At 41.2% G+C, this 20694-nt stretch overlaps 1 protein-coding gene across 1 annotated transcript in view; it reads right to left on the bottom strand.

Annotated features, from left to right (window-relative positions):
- Positions 1 to 20059, bottom strand: part of TFEC (transcription factor EC) — a 39452-nt gene extending 19393 nt beyond the window's left edge. Inside the window, exons 1-3 of the mRNA XM_024207065.1 lie at positions 20027 to 20059; positions 19157 to 19408; positions 17346 to 17441 (exon numbers count right to left, since the gene is read on the bottom strand). Of these exons, the coding sequence (XP_024062833.1) occupies positions 17346 to 17441; positions 19157 to 19408; positions 20027 to 20059 (381 nt within the window). The remainder of the gene's footprint in view (positions 1 to 17345; positions 17442 to 19156; positions 19409 to 20026) is intronic.
- Positions 20060 to 20694: the final 635 nt, after the last annotated feature.

Raw genomic sequence — 20694 nt, 5'->3', positions numbered from 1 at the left:
GAGACAATGCTATGTATTTGTGGAGGGATTAAAACTCTGTAAATAAACTACACGGTGGTGTTTACAAGCAAGAAGATCTCAGTGTAGTGTGTTCATGGAAGAGGTAGGGGTGCACCATGCTGCCCTATCACAACCTGGAGGCTTGTCTGGGATTGTGCCTGTATCTGTGTGGACTGGAAACCTGTAGAAGACCTGTAGAAGACACTGAAGGCCTTCCAACAATTGCACCACACAGAGAAATAGTCCTTGCTTGCCTGGCAGGCAGAGCAGCAAAAAAGCCGGCAGGAATTTATATGGGAGCAAATCCAGGTTCAGCAACAATTCCTGCAAAGTTTAAATTGCTGAGTCCTACAATGGAAAAGAGAAACTAGGCACAGGGGATAGGACTCGATAAGATGGAACAGGCAGACTACCCTGATGCATTTTTGATTACTTTTGAAAGGGTGACAGTGGGAGCCAGAACAATGTGGGACTTCTGGCTAGCAGCCTATTTAACTGAGGAAGCACAGGCAGCATATACAGCTTTCGGTGATGAGCATGCAAGAGACTATAACGTGGTTAAAGCAGCCATCTTGGATCTGGTGGGCCAGTCCGCAGATAAATATTGCAAGAAATGTAGCGTGGCAAGAGTAGTAGATGGAAACAGAGGCCCAGGAGTCAGAGGGGCAAGTATGACCGCCCACCACCAAAGAAGGTGTAAGTGGGGGTGGGAGGAGAGAACAGCTCAACAGGCTGCTCTTGGTTTGATGACCACAGGCAGAGACAGAATTATGGGGAGAACCCCCACCCACCAAATGTGATTTTTGTGGGTGCAGAATGGATAGCCCCTGTAATAGGATCCAAGATGAAGACTCTGAGGGCAAGGAGGGGCAGATGCCTGGTAGAACCCCCATTAAAGGTGGAAGAAACTAATGCTAGGGGGAAGAAACTAATGCTAATTAGGTTGCCCTGGAGAAGGCCTAATTGGGCAGAGGTGTACCTAATTACCAGGCCACATTGGAGTTAGAGAGTCAATGAGCCAATTAGCCCATTGACAGGGAAACTGTGTAAAAGGGCACAGCAAGTTGTGCTCAGGGGAAAAGAGAAGGAGAGAAACAGAAGGCTAGGAGAGCCTGACAAAGGAGTTCCTCTGAGCAGAGACACGTTTACCCCTTTTGGGGAAAGTTGAGATATAGTCTGTTAAGGTATTGTGGCACTGCTATTGGGGAGGAATTAAAACACTATATATAAACAATACGGTGGTGTTTACAAGCAAGAATGTCTCAGTGTGGTCTGTGTTCATGGAAGAGGCAGGAGTGCAGCACGCTGCCCCATCACAGATACCAGTGCCATTAAATAAGAATGTGTAGATGACAAAGAATGGGATGGATGATATGAACAGATGAGTTAAATTGAAGAACACATCTAAAACTCAAGAGTTAAGCCATCTGTCATATAGATATAATCAAATCTCCACCATCTAATCACAAAGGCATGAGTTATAATGACAAGGTCCAACTCTGAGAAAAAAGATCACAGGCATCTAACTAGATGCTGATGAAAAATGATGCATTAACCATGAATTGCACATGAGAGCCCAAGAGCAGATGGGGGTTCAAAAGTACCTCTGCAGTGACAATCACCTTAACAAAGGGTGGATAAACTCCCTGAGGGCATGTCTATACTACAAAATTAAGTTGACCTAACTTATGTCAGCATACAGCTGCACAGAAATTACATCACTTGTACATGTCTACACTTTGCTCCTTTTATAGATGGCACACGTCCTCACCAGGACTGCTTGCACGGATTGAACTGTCAGTGTGGGGCTTTGTGGAACAGCTTCTGAAAGCCAGCAAGAAGTTGATGTAAGCAACACAGTGTCTACACTGACACTGCGTCAACCTAACTACATTGACATTGACTCTACAGCTCTCATGGAGGTGGAGTTATTAAGTTGGTGTAGTGTGCGAATTACATCGGTTGGAGTGAAATTTTAGTGTAGATATTTACATAGTTAGAGTGACATAAGCTGCCGTGCATCAACCTAACTCTGTAGTGTAGACCAGGCCTGAGTCTCCACTACTGATATAAAAGGCCCAGAATCATTTCCCAACCCACTAACATCACCTTTGTCTCATAGAGATTAAACTTCAGACAGTTTTTCTCTCCTCTATGTTCCATTCTCAGTGAAGCACTGGGAAAGCAAAGCCACCACCCTATCTGTATGTGATAAAAATGAGATACAGAGCTGCATGTCATCCATAGACTGATGGCAGTGCAGTCCAAATAATCTCCCCATCTCCCCAAAGGCTCCATGTAGGTGTTAAAAAGGAGTGTCTAAAAGAAGTCTTGTGGAGAAACACCTTGGGAAGATGAACAATTGCCCCAAATCGCCCTCTAAAACCACTTGGAAAGATAAGAACAAAGCCATTAAAGAGAGAGACCACTGAAATCTGGTTCCCATTGAAGTCAATGGCAAAATTTCTATTGACTTTAGTGGAACCCGAATGTAACTTACCATTTTCCAGCCGAGGAACAAGGTGATTCTATGAAACCTTGTGGTCAATGGTATCAAAGACAGGGAATAGACCTAAAAGAATCAGCATAGACATCTGTCCTTTGTCAGTCGCTAGGAAATCATTGGATAAATAGCATTAGCCCAATCACTCTGCCATATTCAGGCAAAATAAACAACAAACAAACAGGACTGAAATGTTCAGACAGAGAGAAGAAAAAATAGTATCAAGAGGTGGCTTCTTGAGCAAGGGCCTAACCATCACTAAGATAATGGCACCCTAACCTCCCAAAAAAAGATGTTAACAATTCTGACTTATAATTGATCCCATAACTCCCTGCTTGAATTTATAAGCCCCGTGGGGCGAGGAGCCAACTTACAGGTCACAAGTAAAAGTTTCCCTAAAGCCGCCAGCATTTTAGGGAGCAAAAGTATCCTAAACTCAGTAAGAAAAGTCAGAGAAATCTGCACCCATGAAAGCAGTCAGACCAGTTCTATCAAATAGAAGTACTGTGAAGTGAATTGTTGTTTCCACACAATGCCCAAAGTCAGCAAACTAAAATGGCAGTAGATTAAGTGCCAGCTTTGTATTAAGCAAAAAGACATGAAGGTGGATGTTCCTGCGATGTAGGTAGGAAAATATTATTAGCCCTTTTGTACAGATAGCAAAACTATGTTTCAGGGACCTTGGAGCTCAAGCTCTAGGACATCCCCCCAGGGGGGTCACAGAGCCTGGGCTGCAGACAAAGCTTGATCATCTACACCGCAATGAAACTGCCCCATGGACTCACAGGGCTTGGGCTGAGTTAGCTGACATGGGCCAGCCATGGGCGTTTAATTGCAGTGTAGACATACCCAAAGTGATCTCGCTTGAAGACACTAGGTTTGATTCTGAATTACCCTGCACTTGATGTAGACATTTGCCTCAGCACAAAGTGGGTATAAAACACTAAGTCAGAATGATAACATTTGATATCCACTTTGCACTGATGTACGTGACTACACATGCTGCAAGGCAATAGAGACTGACATCCACTAGAGGGGTTAGGAGCATGCCTCAGCATCAAAAGTGCTGGGTTCTAATCCTAGTTTTGGCACTGACTTGCTGTGTGCCCATGTGCAAGTTGTTTGACCTCGCTGAGTGCCAATTTCCCCATCTGTAAAATGAGTATAAATATATTAATTTTCCTCACATACTGGTGTTATAGTGCCTGAATGAAATAATGTTGGTAAATGCTATATAAATACAAAATATTATCAAGCCTGTCAGTAACAAAGATGGGAGTAGAACTCCAGGGTTCAGGGCTCCCTTCCTCCATTCATACTCTAGATGCTTTCTTCTAGAGTGGGGGGTTCTGCTTCCTCCATCAGGATATATAGGCTACTAGAGATTTTAAACATCCTTACAAGCCTAGATTGCACAGTGCCCTCACAGTGTTTGAAGCTGCTTTATACAGAGCAGAAAAAAATAATAGCAAAGTTTAATGCAGTTATGTGTCCACAATACTACAAGGTATAGATGAAGCAAAACAAAACAACAAAAAAAACCTCAGGAAATCCTATTGTACATATCTTAAAAGGAAATTGTCAGTTTTCTTAGTATTAAAGCTTCGGAACTATTTTCCTTCAAATATGGCTTCTTGTTTAAATCACATTAGGATCTACAAAGCAAATTTGATGCCCTTTTGACATGTATACACATTTCTGTTTTTTTGGGAGTTTTTTTTCCCCCCATATGAAAATTCCACAATTTGTTAAAGGATTTTGCTGAAACTCTCTAAACAAATTCACCTCTGGCATGGTACCAAGGATGGAAAATTCTAGTACCAAACAAATAGGAGGTTAAAATAGAAATTTCATTGTAACCTCAAGTGGTCACTCTTGCTGTAATGAGAGATGATAAATTTTGTTTCCTGGTTAAATGTTATAGAAGTTAGTTTAAACGTGACCCAAAATGTGGGCATTTTGGAATTAAATATAAAAGAAAAAAATATACCCCAAAATATTGTACAAATTATTAGGCGTCATTCACATTATATCAGGCTACTTGCATATATATTAAGATGCTGTATGTCACAACAGGATTTCACGATGTTATATGATGTAGCACTGAAAGTTTATACACCATTGTGGCTTCAACCAAATATACTCCAAATCTGTATTTCAACCTCACAAAAACCTTTGTAACCTTACAAAAAAGCACAAATACTTTTGCAATGATATAATTATAAATTATGTGTATGGAAGTGACCTTACACTGATATAGCACCATTAAATGTGATGAATCCAAAGCACTTAAAAATTTCCTAATTGTACTAAATATACATGCTTGCTCTCAGTTTTGTGTCTGTGTGTACTTTGTAAATGACATGTATATCATATACCTGTACAAACACATATAATAATTTCACCCACTTAAAAAGTGCAGTCGGAGAAAGACAGCAACTGTTAACACAGGAAATGATTAACCAGGCACATCCAGTGACAGTGTATTACTGGAAGTGAATAATACTATATCTAACTGAAACTGCAAGGGGAATTAATGAAAGCAGAATGTAATTAACCAAATTAGAATTTGGCAAGGCTTCACGCTCTTGCTTTTATAAAGAAAAGTGTCACTGGATCTTCAGTGACTGTATCAGAATATTGGTTTTTCATCTCATCTGTAGATGGTGGTTCTCATATGTAGGGCTCAATCCTGAAAGGAGCTGAACAGTGCACTCCTGCCTAGACCAATAAGCACTTCAGTCCATGCTTAACTTTAACTGTGTGAATGAGTCTCTGGCTAGCACTCAGCAGCATTTTGCAAGATCAAGTCCATAGTGCCCCCAATAGCACTCTCTGCAGCTCCAGTACTTTTGCTAGGGCTCTCCCATCCAACTCCTGAACAGGCCTGACCCCAGGGGTGCTGGAAAAATTTTATAGTGGGGGTGCTGAGAGCAATTGAGCCAAACTGTAAACCCTCTATATATTGGAAACCACGTCAAGCTAGGGGGTGCAGCAGCACCCCCCTGCACCTGTAATTCCAGCACCTATGCCTGACCCTGAAGAATTTGTGCTATCTAATGAGATTACAGCTTGAATTAGTATGGCTGCAGACATGAATGTTATAAAAATGTAGTTTGTGGTTGCTATTGAAGAGCTGGCAGTTACCACAATTCAGTATCTGAAATACCATAGTTCCTTTTCTAAGGAAAATATAATGCTGCTAAACAAACTAATTTCCCAACGTAGGGAAATACTGTGGTATTCCAGATATCACAGCATGGTAACTGTTGGTACATGTCTTTTTAGTGGAGACCACATATATGAAACATATAATATATCAATATTACACACACACATACATAATCTTTGTTAAAAGAATATTAAGGTTGCAAAGCCAAGCACCCAAAACTTAGAAAATCCAAGAATTAAGATTGCCTTAATTTGGCCCCCTTGTACATATGCATTATCATAGAATCATAGAATATCAGGGTTGGAAGGGACCTCAGGAGGTCATCTAGTCCAACCCCCTGCTCAAAGCAGGATCAATCCCCAACTAAATCATCCCAGCCAGGACTTTGTCAAGCCTGACCTTAAAAACCTCTAAGGAAGGAGATTCCACCACCTCCCTAGGTAACCCATTCCAGTGCTTCACCACCCTCCTAGTGAAAACATTTTTCCTAATATCCAATCTAACCATCTCCCACTGCAACTTGAGACCATTACTCCTTGTTCTGTCATCTGCCACCACTGAGAACAGTCTAGATCCATCCTCTTTGGAACCCCCTTTCAGGTAGTTGAAAGCAGCTATCAAATCCCCCCTCATTCTTCTCTTCTGAAGACTAAACAATCCCAGTTCCCTCAGCCTCTCCTCATAAGTCATGTGCTCCAGACCCCTAATCATTTTTGTTGCCCTCCGCTGGACTCTTTCCAATTTTTCCACATCCTTCTTGTAGTGTAGGGCCCCAAACTGGACACAGTACTCCAGATGAGGCCTCACCAATGTTGAATTGAGGGGAATGATCACGTCCCTCGATCTGCTGGCAATGCCCCTACTTATACAGCCCAAAATGCTGTTAGCCTTCTTGGCAACAAGGACACACTGTCAACTCATATCCAGCTTCTCGTCCACTGTAACCCCTAGGTCCTTTTCTGCAGAACTGCGGCCTAGCAATTCGGTCCCTAGTCTGTAGCAGTGCCTGGGATTCTTCCGTCCTAAGTGCAGGACTCTGCACTTGAACCTCATCAGATTTCTTTTGGCCCAATCCTCTAATTTGTCTAGGTGCCTCTGTATCCTATCCCTACCCTCCAGCATATCTACCACTCCTCCCAGTTTAGTGTCATCTGCAAACTTGCTGAGGGTGCAGTCCACGCTATCCTCCAGATCATTAATGAAGATATTGAACAAAACCGGCCCCAGGACCGACCCTTGGGGCACTCTGCTTGATACTGGCTGCCAACTAGACATGGAGCCATTGATCACTACCTGTTGAGCCCGACGATCTAGCCAGCTTTCTATCCACCTTATAGTCCAGTCATCCAGCCCATACTTCTTTAACTTGCTGGCAAGAATACTGTGGGAGACCGTATCAAAAGCTTTGCTAAAGTCAAGGAATAACACATCCACTGCTTTCCCCTCATCCACAGAGCCAGTTATCTCGTCATAGAAGGCAATTAGGTTAGTCAGGCATGACTTGCCCTTGGTGAATCCATGCTGACTGTTCCAGATCACTTTCCTCTCCTCTAAGTGCCTCAGAATTGATTCCTTGAGGACCTGCTCCATGATTTTTCCAGGGACTGAGGTGAGGCTGACTGGCCTGTAGTTCCCTGGATCCTCCTTCTTCCCTTTTTTAAAGATGGGCACTACATTAGCCTTTTTCCAGTCATCCAGGACTTCCCCCGATCGCCATGAGTTTTCAAAGATAATGGCCAATAGCTCTGCAAACACATCCACCAACTCCTTTAGCACCCTTGGATGCTGCACATCTGGCCTCATGGACTTGTGCTTGTCCAGCTTTTCTAAATAATCCTGAACCACTTCTTTTTCCACAAAGGGCTGGTCACCTCCTCCCCATGCTGTGCTGCCCGGCTCAGTATTCTGGGAACTGACCTTGTTTGTGAAGACAGAGGCAAAGAAAGCATTGAGTACATTAACTTTTTCCACATCCTCTGTCACTAGGTTGCTTCCCTCATTCAGTAAGGGGCCCACACTTTCCTTGACCTTCTTCTTGTTGCTAACATACCTGAAGAAGCCCTTCTTGTTAGTCTTAACATCTCTTGCTAGCTGCAACTCCAAGCCTTCCTGATTTCACTCCTGCATGACTGAGCAATATTTTTATACTCCTCCCTGATCATTTGTCCAATCTTCCACTTCTTGTAATGTAACCTTATGATTAACGTTAAGATTCTGTCATGGGTATTTTTAGTAAAAGTCAGGGAAAGGTCGCAGGCAATAAACAAAAATTCACAGAAGCCCGCAACTGTCCCTGACTTTTACTAAAAATACCCTTGGGGTTGGGGGAGAGTAAAAACCAGAGAACTGCCAGGGGCTGGCTTCTGGCAGCTGCTCCAACCCCAGCCGCTGCTTCAGCCCAGGGGCCGCTGGTCCAGCGGTCAGCCCACCAATCAGCTGCTCTGGCAGCCCCAGGGCTGACCCCTAGGGACTGCTGCTCTGGGGACCACAGCTCCAGCAGCCCCGGAGCTGGCCACGAGGTGCTGCCCCAGCCCCACCGCTGCTCCTGAAACAGGGGCAGACAGCCTTTGCTCCAGCCCTGCCTCAGAAGAAGTCACAGTGATCCCGGAAAGTCATAGAATCCATGACCTCCATGACAGAATTGTATCCTTAATTATGATACAGTCTTTAATTGCATGATCACATTACTATTTTTCCGGGTTACCTTTTTTTTTGCATTGCCGTAGCATCCAAAGTCTTCAGTGAGGATCAGGGCCTGATTCTACTAGGTCTTATACAAACACAAAGTAAATGGTAATTTCTTTTCCAAAATAAACTAGATTTTCTTGCATTTGTAAAGTCCTACTGAATGCAGTAAAGCCCAGCTCTAAATAGAGATTTAATTTCTTTATAAACTCTATTCCACTTTAGTCATCAGCACTGGTGTATTTCCACCCACATGAGTAGGCCAAAATCAATAATCCCTGATTTATCCTAAAATTAGCTGGCAAGAGGCACTCATATTGTGAGCAGCCATCATTGTTCCATTAGACCTTGAAATGCATGTCACCATCTATTGAGGAGGAGTCATACATGTTAAGAATAGATACCTTCCACAAACACATGTATCTCTAATAGCTATACTCGTTTGGTCCGTCTTCTTGAGGGTACAGTATCATAACAATACCTGCAATTGTAAAATTCCATTTCTGCTTGATAGAAATTAATACATCAGATGACATCTAAATTGCAGTGCTTGCATGTTAAATGTTAGGACATTCTGTCATTCACATTTACACCCTAACTATACACCTCTTAAATCATATTAATATTGGACCTTAAATTATAGCACAATTTTGTAAAATGATTCTTGTTGGTCTACCTTATTCAGGAAAAGTATGTTAGCACCTTTCTACTTAAAAACGGCATTTGCTAATTCTTTCTAATTATAACTATAGACGGGGCCTTAATAAAGCTTTTACACTGGTGTCACTTGTATCCTTTAAGTGGAAGGAAGTCTAAATTAGAACCATTTTGATTGTCCATTTCATGTATTATGTAAAATGTAATTTGTTTTATTCATTCAGATTCAAAAAGTAAAAACAAAGTATTTCATTCCTTATCGTTTACCTCTTGTTTGTTCAGTGTAACCAGGTGACACAGTTGGCTTTAATCTCTGGAGTATGGATATGAATTTCAAAACATGCATTGATTTTTTTCTGCACTTTAGTCCATAATTATCTAGTGACTGAATTGTTGCTCATACAATTACTATACAATAATATCTGAAATGTCAGAAATACTTCCTATTTTTAAATAGAGGGGGGAAATTGGGATATCTGAAATACCTCTCAGTATTTGGCTTAGTGTGTGCTAACTGCTCACACAATGGAAGGGATATATAGATGGGACATATAGTCTAGTGATCAGAACTGGAACAGGACTCTGAAGATCTGAGTCCAACGTCTGGTTTTGTCATAGAATTGCTGTGTCACCTGGGAAAACTCAGTATGTGTCTGTCTGTCTGTCTGTCTGTCTCTCTATATATATACATATACACACACACATATATATACATATATATATATACATACTCACTCTGTAAGATCACAGATAACAATACTCCCTTTGCCCAAATCTTTGTCTGTCTGGTCTATTTAGACCAGTGGTTCTTAACCTTTACTGCAGCCTTTTGCAGTTGGATGTTAAAGGTGCTCCAGTAATTAAACTTTTAAATAATTACTTATTAAAAATACTGACTTTTAAATGACAATCACTGTATATTGGGAAATAAACTTGCTTTGTTGCTAACTAATAAAAACTATACCTTTTCCTTTTTTCTTTATTTCCATATAAAACATCAAATTAGCAAGTGCTCCAAGTTTCAGTCCTCTGTACTTGCACCCAGCACAAATTCCAGCACCTTCTACATTTATCTTTAACCTGGTTAATAATTGTACACTGCTTGACCTGGTACTTAATGCTCAGATATATTATGTATGAAAACTGGCTATTTTTATCTTTGAATAATGAGCAGCAAGCTTGTTCATTATTCACAAGAGAAAAATGAACTAGTTTCAGATTCCCACATACAGTATATGCCCAGAAGAAATGTTAGTACCTACCATATACATAAATATCCATGGTCTAGCCAAAGGCTTGGCCAAAGAAGACCAGGGCCTCATGTATCCCGTACAGCTATGGAATTTGGTGTGGAATCAACTCCTTGATGTAGAGTTGTGTGCTGGACTATAAATTTAAATCCTTTTTTAAAATGTTCCTGGCCCTTCTGGGTGCAAAGATAACCTGAGAATGTGAATTCAAAGCAAACTAATGAAGTGATGTCTGATTACTGTGAGGTGGACCTGTGTCGCCTCGCCTGGACTACACCCATTTTAGTTTTTGTACTGGCCTCTGTAGAGCTGTTATAAAAACCTATTCTGTGGCAGGTTGGATACATAGGCATCCTTGCTTTGCCACTTCCTCAAAATAACCCCCATGCAGCCCTTATGAAGGGCTTGACTTGGACAGAGAGCTGTGTACCAGTCTTCCACACCATGAATGAGTTTCATCCACAGAGTCCTGCTTCAGACTGGTATAACTCATGAAAAACTGGTACTAAACATTTGTTTTGGCAGCTCGGTTACAAACAGAAGAGAATGTCCTCTCTGATATCAAGAGAGGTCTCCTCAAAGATTGCTGCAGTAAACAGTTCTGAGGCAATCTAAATTAACAAACTGCATTATTGGTTCTATACATATTAGACAGTTTCTAACCCAGTACTTTATCTTGTTTGTTCTAAGATTAGTATCTCATGATCCACATGCTTTATATATTTTTAAAGTCAAAATTAGTGGAGAAAGACAAAGAAAATATTTGCTCACCAGTTTTATTTTTGAAGAGTCTATTATTTCCACAATATCGATAGTTTGGTCTTTCTCCTTCATTTTTCTCTTTCATTAATCTTGTAAACAATATCCAGGAGAGCTATGCTGAAGCTTATGTACCAAGGTGAACTTTGATTCTTCCTTGGACTTTAAGACTAATCTGGTGTAGAATGTGATTGACAAAGCATTCACATCGATGTTATGCACTTTTTTCAAGTTACCCACAGTAAGCAAAGAGGGCTGTTAATATTTACTCTGGCCCTTTCTCTAGAATGGCTTTGAACCCTAGCAGTTTATGAAAATTGCCAATGACATCCGTGCTTACTGACTGAAAACTACCCATACAATATGCAGCACTGGGCTGCCTACGCCAGCATTATTTTGTGCACCTTTTAACAGAAAGGATACCTGCCTGAATGATCATCGTAGTTATTAAATAAAGTACTCAGAGAAATATCCTGATATTTTTTTCTGTGTGATTTCTAGCAAATGGGACAGACAGTAATTTTTTGTAATCCATTCAATTATCAAATTGTAACCATCAGTATTTGACAAATAATTAAATACAAATTATTAATGCCATGATGAGCAATTGTGACCTCAAAGACCTTGTGATAGCAATGGGATTTTGTAGATAGATAGCACTGTGCATTCATCATGGTTCAGAGAGATTTAATGAGAGCTTTTTATCCACTGCTGTTAACATAGTCATAAAAATTACAGATTGGTAAAGACCTATCAGGTCATCTAGTCCATACCCCGGTCAGGGTAAGATTATTCCCTATAGAACATTCCTATTGCTTTGCAGGTTATCAACATCACAAGGACTAGCCTGGATTGAGCCACTAGGCAACTGACAATTGCTTAATCAATTGTTTCCCTGTAAGGGCTACAAGGCTCATCTATGTATTTTCTTCCAGTGGTTGCAGGCCCCTGTGAGACTGCAGCTACCTCTCTCTTTAGCAAGGTGAAGCAATTTTTACCGGTGGCCTAATGGGTTGTTCCCTTGTAACACAGTAGCTCACTTTTGTGGGTTCTGTTGTTCTTTTCTGCACATGTGTATTATCCCCTTGTGAAAGGGTGTACCTAACCTTTGCAGCTCCCTACAGAAGGCATAGCAGTCCTCATAGACTCATAGACTTTAAGGTCAGAAGGGACCATTATGATCATGTAGTCTGACCTCCCGCATGATGCAGGCCACAAAAGCTGACCCACCCACTCCTGGAATAATTCTCTCCCTTGACTCTGCTGTTGAAGTCCCCAAATGATGATTTAAAGACTTCAAGTCGCAGAGAATCCTCCAGCCAGCGACCCCTTCCCCATGCTGCGGAGGAAGGCGAAAAACCTCCAGGGCCTCTGCCAATCTACCCTGGAGGAAAATTCCTTCCCGACCCCAAATATGGCAATCAGCAGAACCCCGAGCATGTGGGCAAGATTCTCCAGCCAGACCCGCATTGACCATTGACCTTCAATGGCACGTTATTGATCTATTGACTAAAATCCCGTTATCCCATCAAACCATCCCCTCCATAAACTTATCAAGCTTAATCTTAAAGCCAGAGAGGTTTCACCCCCACTGTTTCCCTCGGAAGGCTGTTCCAGAACTTCACCCCTCTTACGGTTAGAAACCGTCGTCTAATTTCAAGCCTAAACTTCCTGACGGCCAGTTTATATCCATTTGTTCTCGTGTCCACATTAGTACTTAGCTGAAATAATTCCTCTCCCTCCCTGGTATTTATCCCTCTGATATATTTAAAGAGAGCAATCATATCCCCCCTCAGCCTTCTTTTGGTTAGGGTAAACAAACCGAGCTCCTCGAGTCTCCTTTCATACGACAGGTTTTCCATTCCTCGGATCTAATACACCCCACTCAAGAAAGCAACAATATAGGAGAAAAGGTGCACAAAAAGTAAGACTGCCAGGCCTACCTAGAAGAGCCTCACTGGAACAGCCATCTTGAAACTACAGAGGCCTGGTCCTTCTAGGGCTAGAAGGGCTACCAACAGCCAATCAGAGCCCAGCAGGCTCAGATAAAAGGAGATGCAGGGCCCTAGTAGGCCAGTCCCTGGCCTACACCAGAGGATTAAAGAAGTATGCTTCTCTCTGGTTATAGGAGCATGAGGATTAGCCAAGGTTTATTGCTGACTGGGTTTGCGTAGAGAGAGAGGCGGCTGAGAACTTTGACCTTAAAGTAAGGGTGAAGATAAAGAGGCCTAGGGAAGTAGCAGCAGTAAGTTGAATTGAGAAGTATCTGTTTGTTGTTTATTGGGTTCTTGGGTCAGAACCTGGAGTAGTGGGTGGGCCCAGGATCCCCAAGAAGTGGACAGGGCTCACTTGGAAGCCCTAGAGAAAGATTAAATTTAAAGGACCCAAAGTTGAGGCTGAAGATCTTGGCGAGGGCAGATAGACCCTTAAGCCCCTATAGAGATTTTTGCCCATGAGTCTTATGGTATAACTGTAGAACTGATAGAATAACTCACAATGTTTGATGTATTAAACCTCTTTTTCATTCATGAATATTTTGGGCAAACACTTCTTGTAGATTTTATGAGAAGAGGTTGTTTTCAGTAATCAGTGAACAAGGTTAAATTTGTCTAGGTCACATGGTTTGTTTCTATTCCCTAAATGAATGAACATAATTCCTACAATCATGTTTCTGGTGCAAGTACTTATAATTACGAATTCAAAATGTGCTTTTCACCAGTATTCTCCAGTATTTTGCTTATAATTCATTGTTCTCAGGAAATATTACTGCTAGCAAACTAATTGACTAGAATATTCACAGAAAAAATGGACACAAAATAAAGCCATTTCAATTTGTGAAGGAATATTTTAAGGCTTTTGTTGGCTTTGCTCAGCACTAGAGGTGGTCAAAAAAATTGACAAGTTTTTTGCATCTAAAAAAGTCATTCTTTCTCTTTCTCAAGTTATTTTCTAGAGCTGACACTCAGGCCTGCCCATGAGGGGAGCAAAGGGGGCAATTTTCCAGAGGCCTGGGTGATTTAAAAGGGCTTGGGAGCCCCGGGCCTTTTTAAATCACCCGGGCAGGTTGCAGGGCTCCTAGGCGCGTGCAGGATGGTACCAGCGGAGCCGAAGGCAGCCAGGTGGGCATGTGGAAGCCCTGGCCGTGCCGGAAGAGCGCAGCCAGCAGCACAGCCGGCAGCACAGCCGGCAGCACAGCCGGCAGCAGCGGGCACGGCTTGTGTGTGTGTGCGTGCACCAGCCCCACATGTGGTCCAGCGGCACACGCATATGGTGACACCACACCGGGCCAGCAGCAGCACGGGGCCCGTCTCCAGCCTGCCCTGCATGATGCGCAGCAGCAGTGACTCCCCACCCCAGCGACCCTTTCTAGGGGGCCCATTGACTGTTCTGTCCTGGGGCCCGGAATTGCTGTTGGTGGGCCTGGAGACACTAATAACAGTCAGAATAACAGGTCTCTTCATACTGGATCCTCATGATTATGGAAAAAAGAGTCTTGATCATATTCTGTTTGACTTTTAATTTTGTCTTTCTAATTAAAGTTCTAGATTATATCAGCAAAATGGTGTTTCGGGTTTGTTATTCTTTCATTGCTGTAGTACTGCTGAAACAATGCTAGTCTTACATTTCCTTTGAGTAATAGATGATAGTAATAGATATGCTTTATTTGAAACCAATGTTTCATGGTCAGAGACAGAACTGGGGTCTACAAATACTTGCATAAGTATTGAGGCAGCTAGACTAAATGTTCTCTGTCCCCTTATCTTTCTTTGCATAAGTGATTTAAAAAGTTGGTGATGAAAGATACCCCTGATCTAAAGTAGACACTTAAGTGCAGAAGAAATACAGCTAGTGCATTCTCCACTCTGAGTAGTTCTTAATCAAGGGACCAGGTTTTCTGATACAATGAAATTTAGACCAAATTTCAGTAAAAGCCAGATGACCAGCTGCTTTAGCACAGGTGGAACTGCAATGAGCACCTACAGGAAGAAGATGGAAGAAGTATGTTCCTGTTTTCACTTTTCTGACCCTACTAATACCATAACTATAATTCATTAATTAAGGGGCAGATTATGAACCTCTGATCAATTATTTACATAAGTAGTCCCATAGACTTTAATGTGATCATTTAAGTGACATATGGATGCATCCAACTAAAACAAACATCAGTTTAGAAATACACACAATGAGCAGCAATACAAATTCCCCAACCACATCAACCATCCACTAAGAAAGATTAGGAAAGAAAATGGTCTATGGATTAGACGCTGTGAAGCCAAAATTCATTGAAAAGGTGAGCTTTACATGGTATGTGGAAACCTAACAAGCTGGGTTTTAGCAGAGTGTAAGAAGGAATGTGCTCCAGAACTGAGGAACAAATCATAGACAATGACATAGGAGCACAAATCTAAAGTGTGTCTCTAATGTTTCTGTAGATCTCAGCTGCCGCAGTGGAGTATAAGGAGAGGGGAGACCACTAAGTGAGCCAGGCCCATAATCACCGAGGGCCTGATTCTGATCCATCTGACAACAGTGTAAGAGTTATGTCAGGCCCTTGTGCAGAAGCACAGGGGAAGGCACAAGGATTCTCCCTTACTGCTCCTTGTGACACTGTGCACAACTGAAGTCCCTCTGCTTTGGGGCACAAAGATGATAGCTAGTGTGGGAGATACCTGCCTCTTCTGGGAAAGTGAAAATCCTGAGATTTTAATCCTGGCTGCTCCCTTCTCCCTGTCTCTGGGGCATCTTTTTATAACATGACCAAATATATAGAGATGTTTTAACTCAGGAAAACAATATATTCCTCTGCTTTATGTGATGCTGGACAATAGTGTATCTGAAGAACTCAAGAACTGTCATCTAACCACCCAAAGCGGGCAGGTAGGAGGCAGAGCCAGGTGCTCCATGGGGAGCGGGCTGTACTATCCTAAAAGACACACACCGGGCTGTTCAGAAAGAGGTTGTACCTTTCTGGTCTCCCAGCGTCTTCTCCAACAGGAGCCAGCTGCTAAATGGCATTGTTTGGCCCTGTGGAGTTGCAGCAGTGTCAAAACAGTGTAACTAAGAGAAAACTCGTCCATAGTGTTTGACAGATTAAAACCAAAATGCTGACTTGCACCTGCAAGAAGAGAGTAGCCACGTAGACAATGCACAGAGTAGACAATGCACAGAGAGTTTGTACTTCATGACTGAAGCTAAACATTAATGAGGCTGGAATTAGCATACCTAGTTAATGAAAAATCTTCAGTTTTAAAGAAAGATTCCAATCCTGCTTGAAAACCCACTTTTCATGGAGCCTTTTACAGGCTCACTGACCATCCCTCCATACCATCTTGCAACTGTAAGGCTCCCCCCGTTCATCAGACTGATCTGAGTTAGAGTATTAACTCTGCTCATCAAGCACCATCTGTAAAGTGTTCTGCATATTTACAACGTGCTATAAAAATAAGAATTTGAACTCTGTAACTGGCACAGAGCTGTTTGAACACTCACTCCAAGTTCTAATTGCCAATCTGGGCACTATCACTTTGAGGGTGAAGTCTGGAAATAAGGATCACAACATGAGTTGGGGCTGAGAGGAAAAAACAGATGACATCTTAAGTAAAGTTTGCACACTCAAATTATTTCCCCAAATACACAATGCTCTATGTTATTTACTACCCAAATTTTGTCCACTCTCCTTCCTCAAACTTGTAATATATCTGACAATGTAAACAGACTGTTCATCACATTTTCTAAAAATTGAGTCTATTGCTTTAATATTATTCTTCAACTGCTATTTTTTATACAAGGGATAGTATTCTTACCTCAGTGCTTATTATTATTCCATATGGGTGCTGTTTACCCTTGTTAGAGGGTCAGCCCAAGGGGCTCTGCAACAAATAGAGCTCACCCCACCTTCTCTCCCTTCAGAGTAGCGTGTAGGAGTAGCTGCTACACTGAGGATCTCTGAACTCCTTGCATGCTAGGGGGGGGGGGGGGGGAGACTTTATACTGGCTTTCATGGATCTATTTAGTCATAAAACCCCTGCATAGGGGTATTGAGGAGCTGAAGCTACTATTCCATCCCAGAATCTACAATAATAGCAATAGAGGAACTGTGCTGGAACCCTCTATCCTTATCCTGGCCACATCCTGGGGCTGTGGATTCCCTCAACCCCTATGGCATTTCCTGGCACAAAGACAAATAACTCAGGACAATGGGGAGGAAATTTCACCGCTTGAAAAAACTGCTTATTCCATCAAACTATAGTTTACAATTCAATTCTATATCACAAATCTATATTACTAGTAGCAGGATTAAAGTCCATAAAATACTTACAGTTCTTTGCATTAGTAGTGTAGCTTCGGAGCAACCTATCCCTTCGTCATTAAAACTTGATTCCATATTGATGATGTCATCAATAACCTCCTCCATCTAAGAAAATAATAGTTTTAAACTATTAATGACGATCCATATTTTTGATAATATGAAACTAAAGAGAAAATAAACTGCAATCAACAAAAGTGAATTAAAAACAAAGATCAAATTCTTAAGCCTCATACAAACTTTACTATCTGTGCAGGATTTTTATGTATATTAGTTCCCATGAGTAAAGTAAAAGTGGTTGTGGTTCACTACGTTACTTTCTTCCCTGAATACCAACAGCCCTCTACCCATTCCCCCTTTCTGAGCCTACCACATTGTCACACCAAGATCAGATGTTAGAAGGGTTGTGGGTAACTAGTAACCATCAATCCCAACCCCTCTCAAGTGTGTCACATCCGTAACACATTTGTCTACTGGTCCAGGAAGGCTGCCAGGAATCTGTGGTTGTTCAAGAATCCGGGTCACTCATACTGCAGCATATAATGCTGCTGCCAAAATTCAGCAGGTTGAGTAATGTGTTGTATGTTGAAGCACACAAGCTCATGATACCTCAGTTTAGATATTCATTCCAAAGATTGGACACATATCCAGAACAGCCTGTCTGGTCCTAAACCAGAATCAGAAACTGCTGAAACATGTGATATTGATGAATAATTAAACAGAAAAAAAAGTTAAAATACTTTTTGAAACCTCCATAAAAGTTCAGTTTGGGTTCAGTTTGAATTTTGAGTAACAGTCTGGTTTGGTTCACAGATGCCTTGTTTTCTTAACAAAGCAGCCCTGAAGAAGGCCTCATAGTCAAATACTGTTGCTAATTCTGTTGTCTATAGATAAGATTTACTCATGCTAGGAGGGTTTGTACAAGGGGAGCTTGTCCCTACACTGGGGTACTGGATTCCACTTCCCCAGCCCTTTCACACTCCACTGACATAGAACTCTACTACTCAGGACATATGTAGGTGGAAAGGATTTCACACTGTGGTAACAGCATATTTGTCAGTCTTTTTTGTTCTATTTAAATCCCATCATGGGATAAAGCTGCTCCCTTTCTTATGCCATTGGATGAATTCTCCTTTTGCTAGTATGCAACATCTCTTGAAATCTACTGAAGTACTGAAGACCAACATGATCTATATCTGACTGCATAAGATGTACGGGCCAGGTCCTCAGCTGGTGTAACTAGGTGTAGCTCCACTGAAGTCAATGGTAGTGCTGAAGTCAATGGAGCTACACAGATTTACACCAGCTGAAGATTGGGCCTATATAAAATACAGCAATTAACTGAAAAATTAATGAGTGGGTTGTTGCATCTACAATTTAGTCTGATCTGGTGTTTAACTTCATTATATATTTGAAATAATATTATTAGACAGAAATAACAAGGGTTTGTACGTACAGGTGCATATTCAAAAAACGGACAGTAATATACTACTGTCAGATTTTGCATTTGACATGCATTCTGAAAATACAAAATATCCAGGTATATACTGAAAGTTTAAGTGTCTGATCCTGCAAGCAGCTAGTCACACTGGCATTCAGAATCCACGCACTTCAATGGGACTGCTTGTGTAAGCAAAGAGTACTCAGGTGAACAAGGGCTGCAAAATAAGGCCATAAGAAAGGGAACACTGATGTGATGCAGGAAAGAACTGGTACACATACATTTAATTATTATTCACAAGTAGCACTAGGTGTGCAAGATAACCACCATTCTCCCATACTTGCCCTCAGCCCTGCCTGTATCTTAAACGTACATGCCATACCACATTTTCATGTTGTCCTCCAAGACCCAGTAACTTGGTAACTGGACTTTCTGGAGCGCCAATATCGCTGACAGGAGGCATATGTCCGTTTCTTGGAACGGGTGTAGCTCCTGCAGGCTGGACTGTATGGCAGTGGGACAGTGAGAGGGTTTGGCTGGAGAGCTTGGTGTCAAGTGTCAGGTATTGTTTCACTTGGTGTTTCTGGCTTTGCTGAATGTGATGTCTAGATTGATTTTCCAAGTGTGTTTGTACCTGTGGGGAAAAGGAAATAATTTTTGAAGTTTACATTTATCAATACAATTATTTATACATAATGTTGCTTTATAATCTAATTGTGGTAAAGAAGAACATAAAATGCCAGATCTTCAGTTGGAGTAAATAGATGCATTTACTTTAATGGAGCTACGCTGACTTAAACCAGGTGAAGATCTGGCCCTTATATCAGCATTGTAGAATCATTATAAATCTCAATCTTTGGTAGATTTCACTCCCTTATACATTAATTAGATACTTCACATACCATTATTCCCCTCTCCCTTCCTTAGGGCTACATAATTTGTTTACATGACCAGACGGGGGAAAGAGGGGAGAGAAATACAATCACTATACATAATCTTGAGAATACCGAGTAACTGTGGTACATTTCTTTCCTTTTTTCAAACTCATTGTTCATCTCTAATTGAAAACACTGACCATACCTGCAAAAAATGGCAGTCAAATGTTTAAACATGCATGCACAATAAAACATATTGTTTTATACGTGTCACAATGAATAAACGGAATCTAAACCAACATGTAATCTAACTGTGTTTCAGTAATTAAACAGCAGCATTCATTCATCAAATCTCATAGTATATTTGATTGGCTCACCTTGTAGTAAGAACAGTCTGTTAAATGAGGCATTTTTGTATTTTTGCAAAAGGAAAATTTCAGATACAATCCTAGATGGCTACTAACCAACCCCAAACCAAACCGTCTTCTACAGGCTCCACTTGAAGAATGACAATTTTTGAAGACGATGGGATTTTATAAACTAAGTGGTCATGCCAAAAGAGCTAATTGAGTAAGACTTTGGGCCATCCTTTAATTGCACAGATTGACAATTACTACTTCAAACGGGTCCCATTTCAGATCAATGTCACATTCCTACAATTCAACCACCACAAACTGTACTGTCATTTCAGCCCTGTGGCTCTCTTTCTATGCCACGGTATGACTAGTCACAAATTTCTTGTAATCAATTTTCCTCAAGTGGCCTTTGTGCAGGCATGTTTAATATTTCTTACACAGTAGTAAATCTTGCTTTACAGCCCTTATTTTCTCCATTTTTTCACTCTACTTAAATAAACTTCTTTTTAATTCCCCTAACATATATCAGCACAGACAAATAGCCCATAAAAAGTGTTTTGCATTTAAATTAGCTGTATTTTGGTACAATATTGCAGCATTTATTTTATTTTAATAGTGTTATGCTGGTACTTTGCAAATTATTTTAATTGTGGCTCCCATAAACTAATTTTTTCAGTCATATAAAAAGA

This window comes from Terrapene carolina, unplaced genomic scaffold, assembly GCF_002925995.2.
Source record: "Terrapene carolina triunguis isolate 2854851 unplaced genomic scaffold, T_m_triunguis-2.0 Scaffold68, whole genome shotgun sequence".
Classification (NCBI taxonomy): Eukaryota; Metazoa; Chordata; order Testudines; family Emydidae; genus Terrapene; species Terrapene triunguis.
The sequence above is the reverse complement of the archived record's forward strand: the minus strand, read 5'-3'. Positions and strand labels throughout refer to the sequence as shown.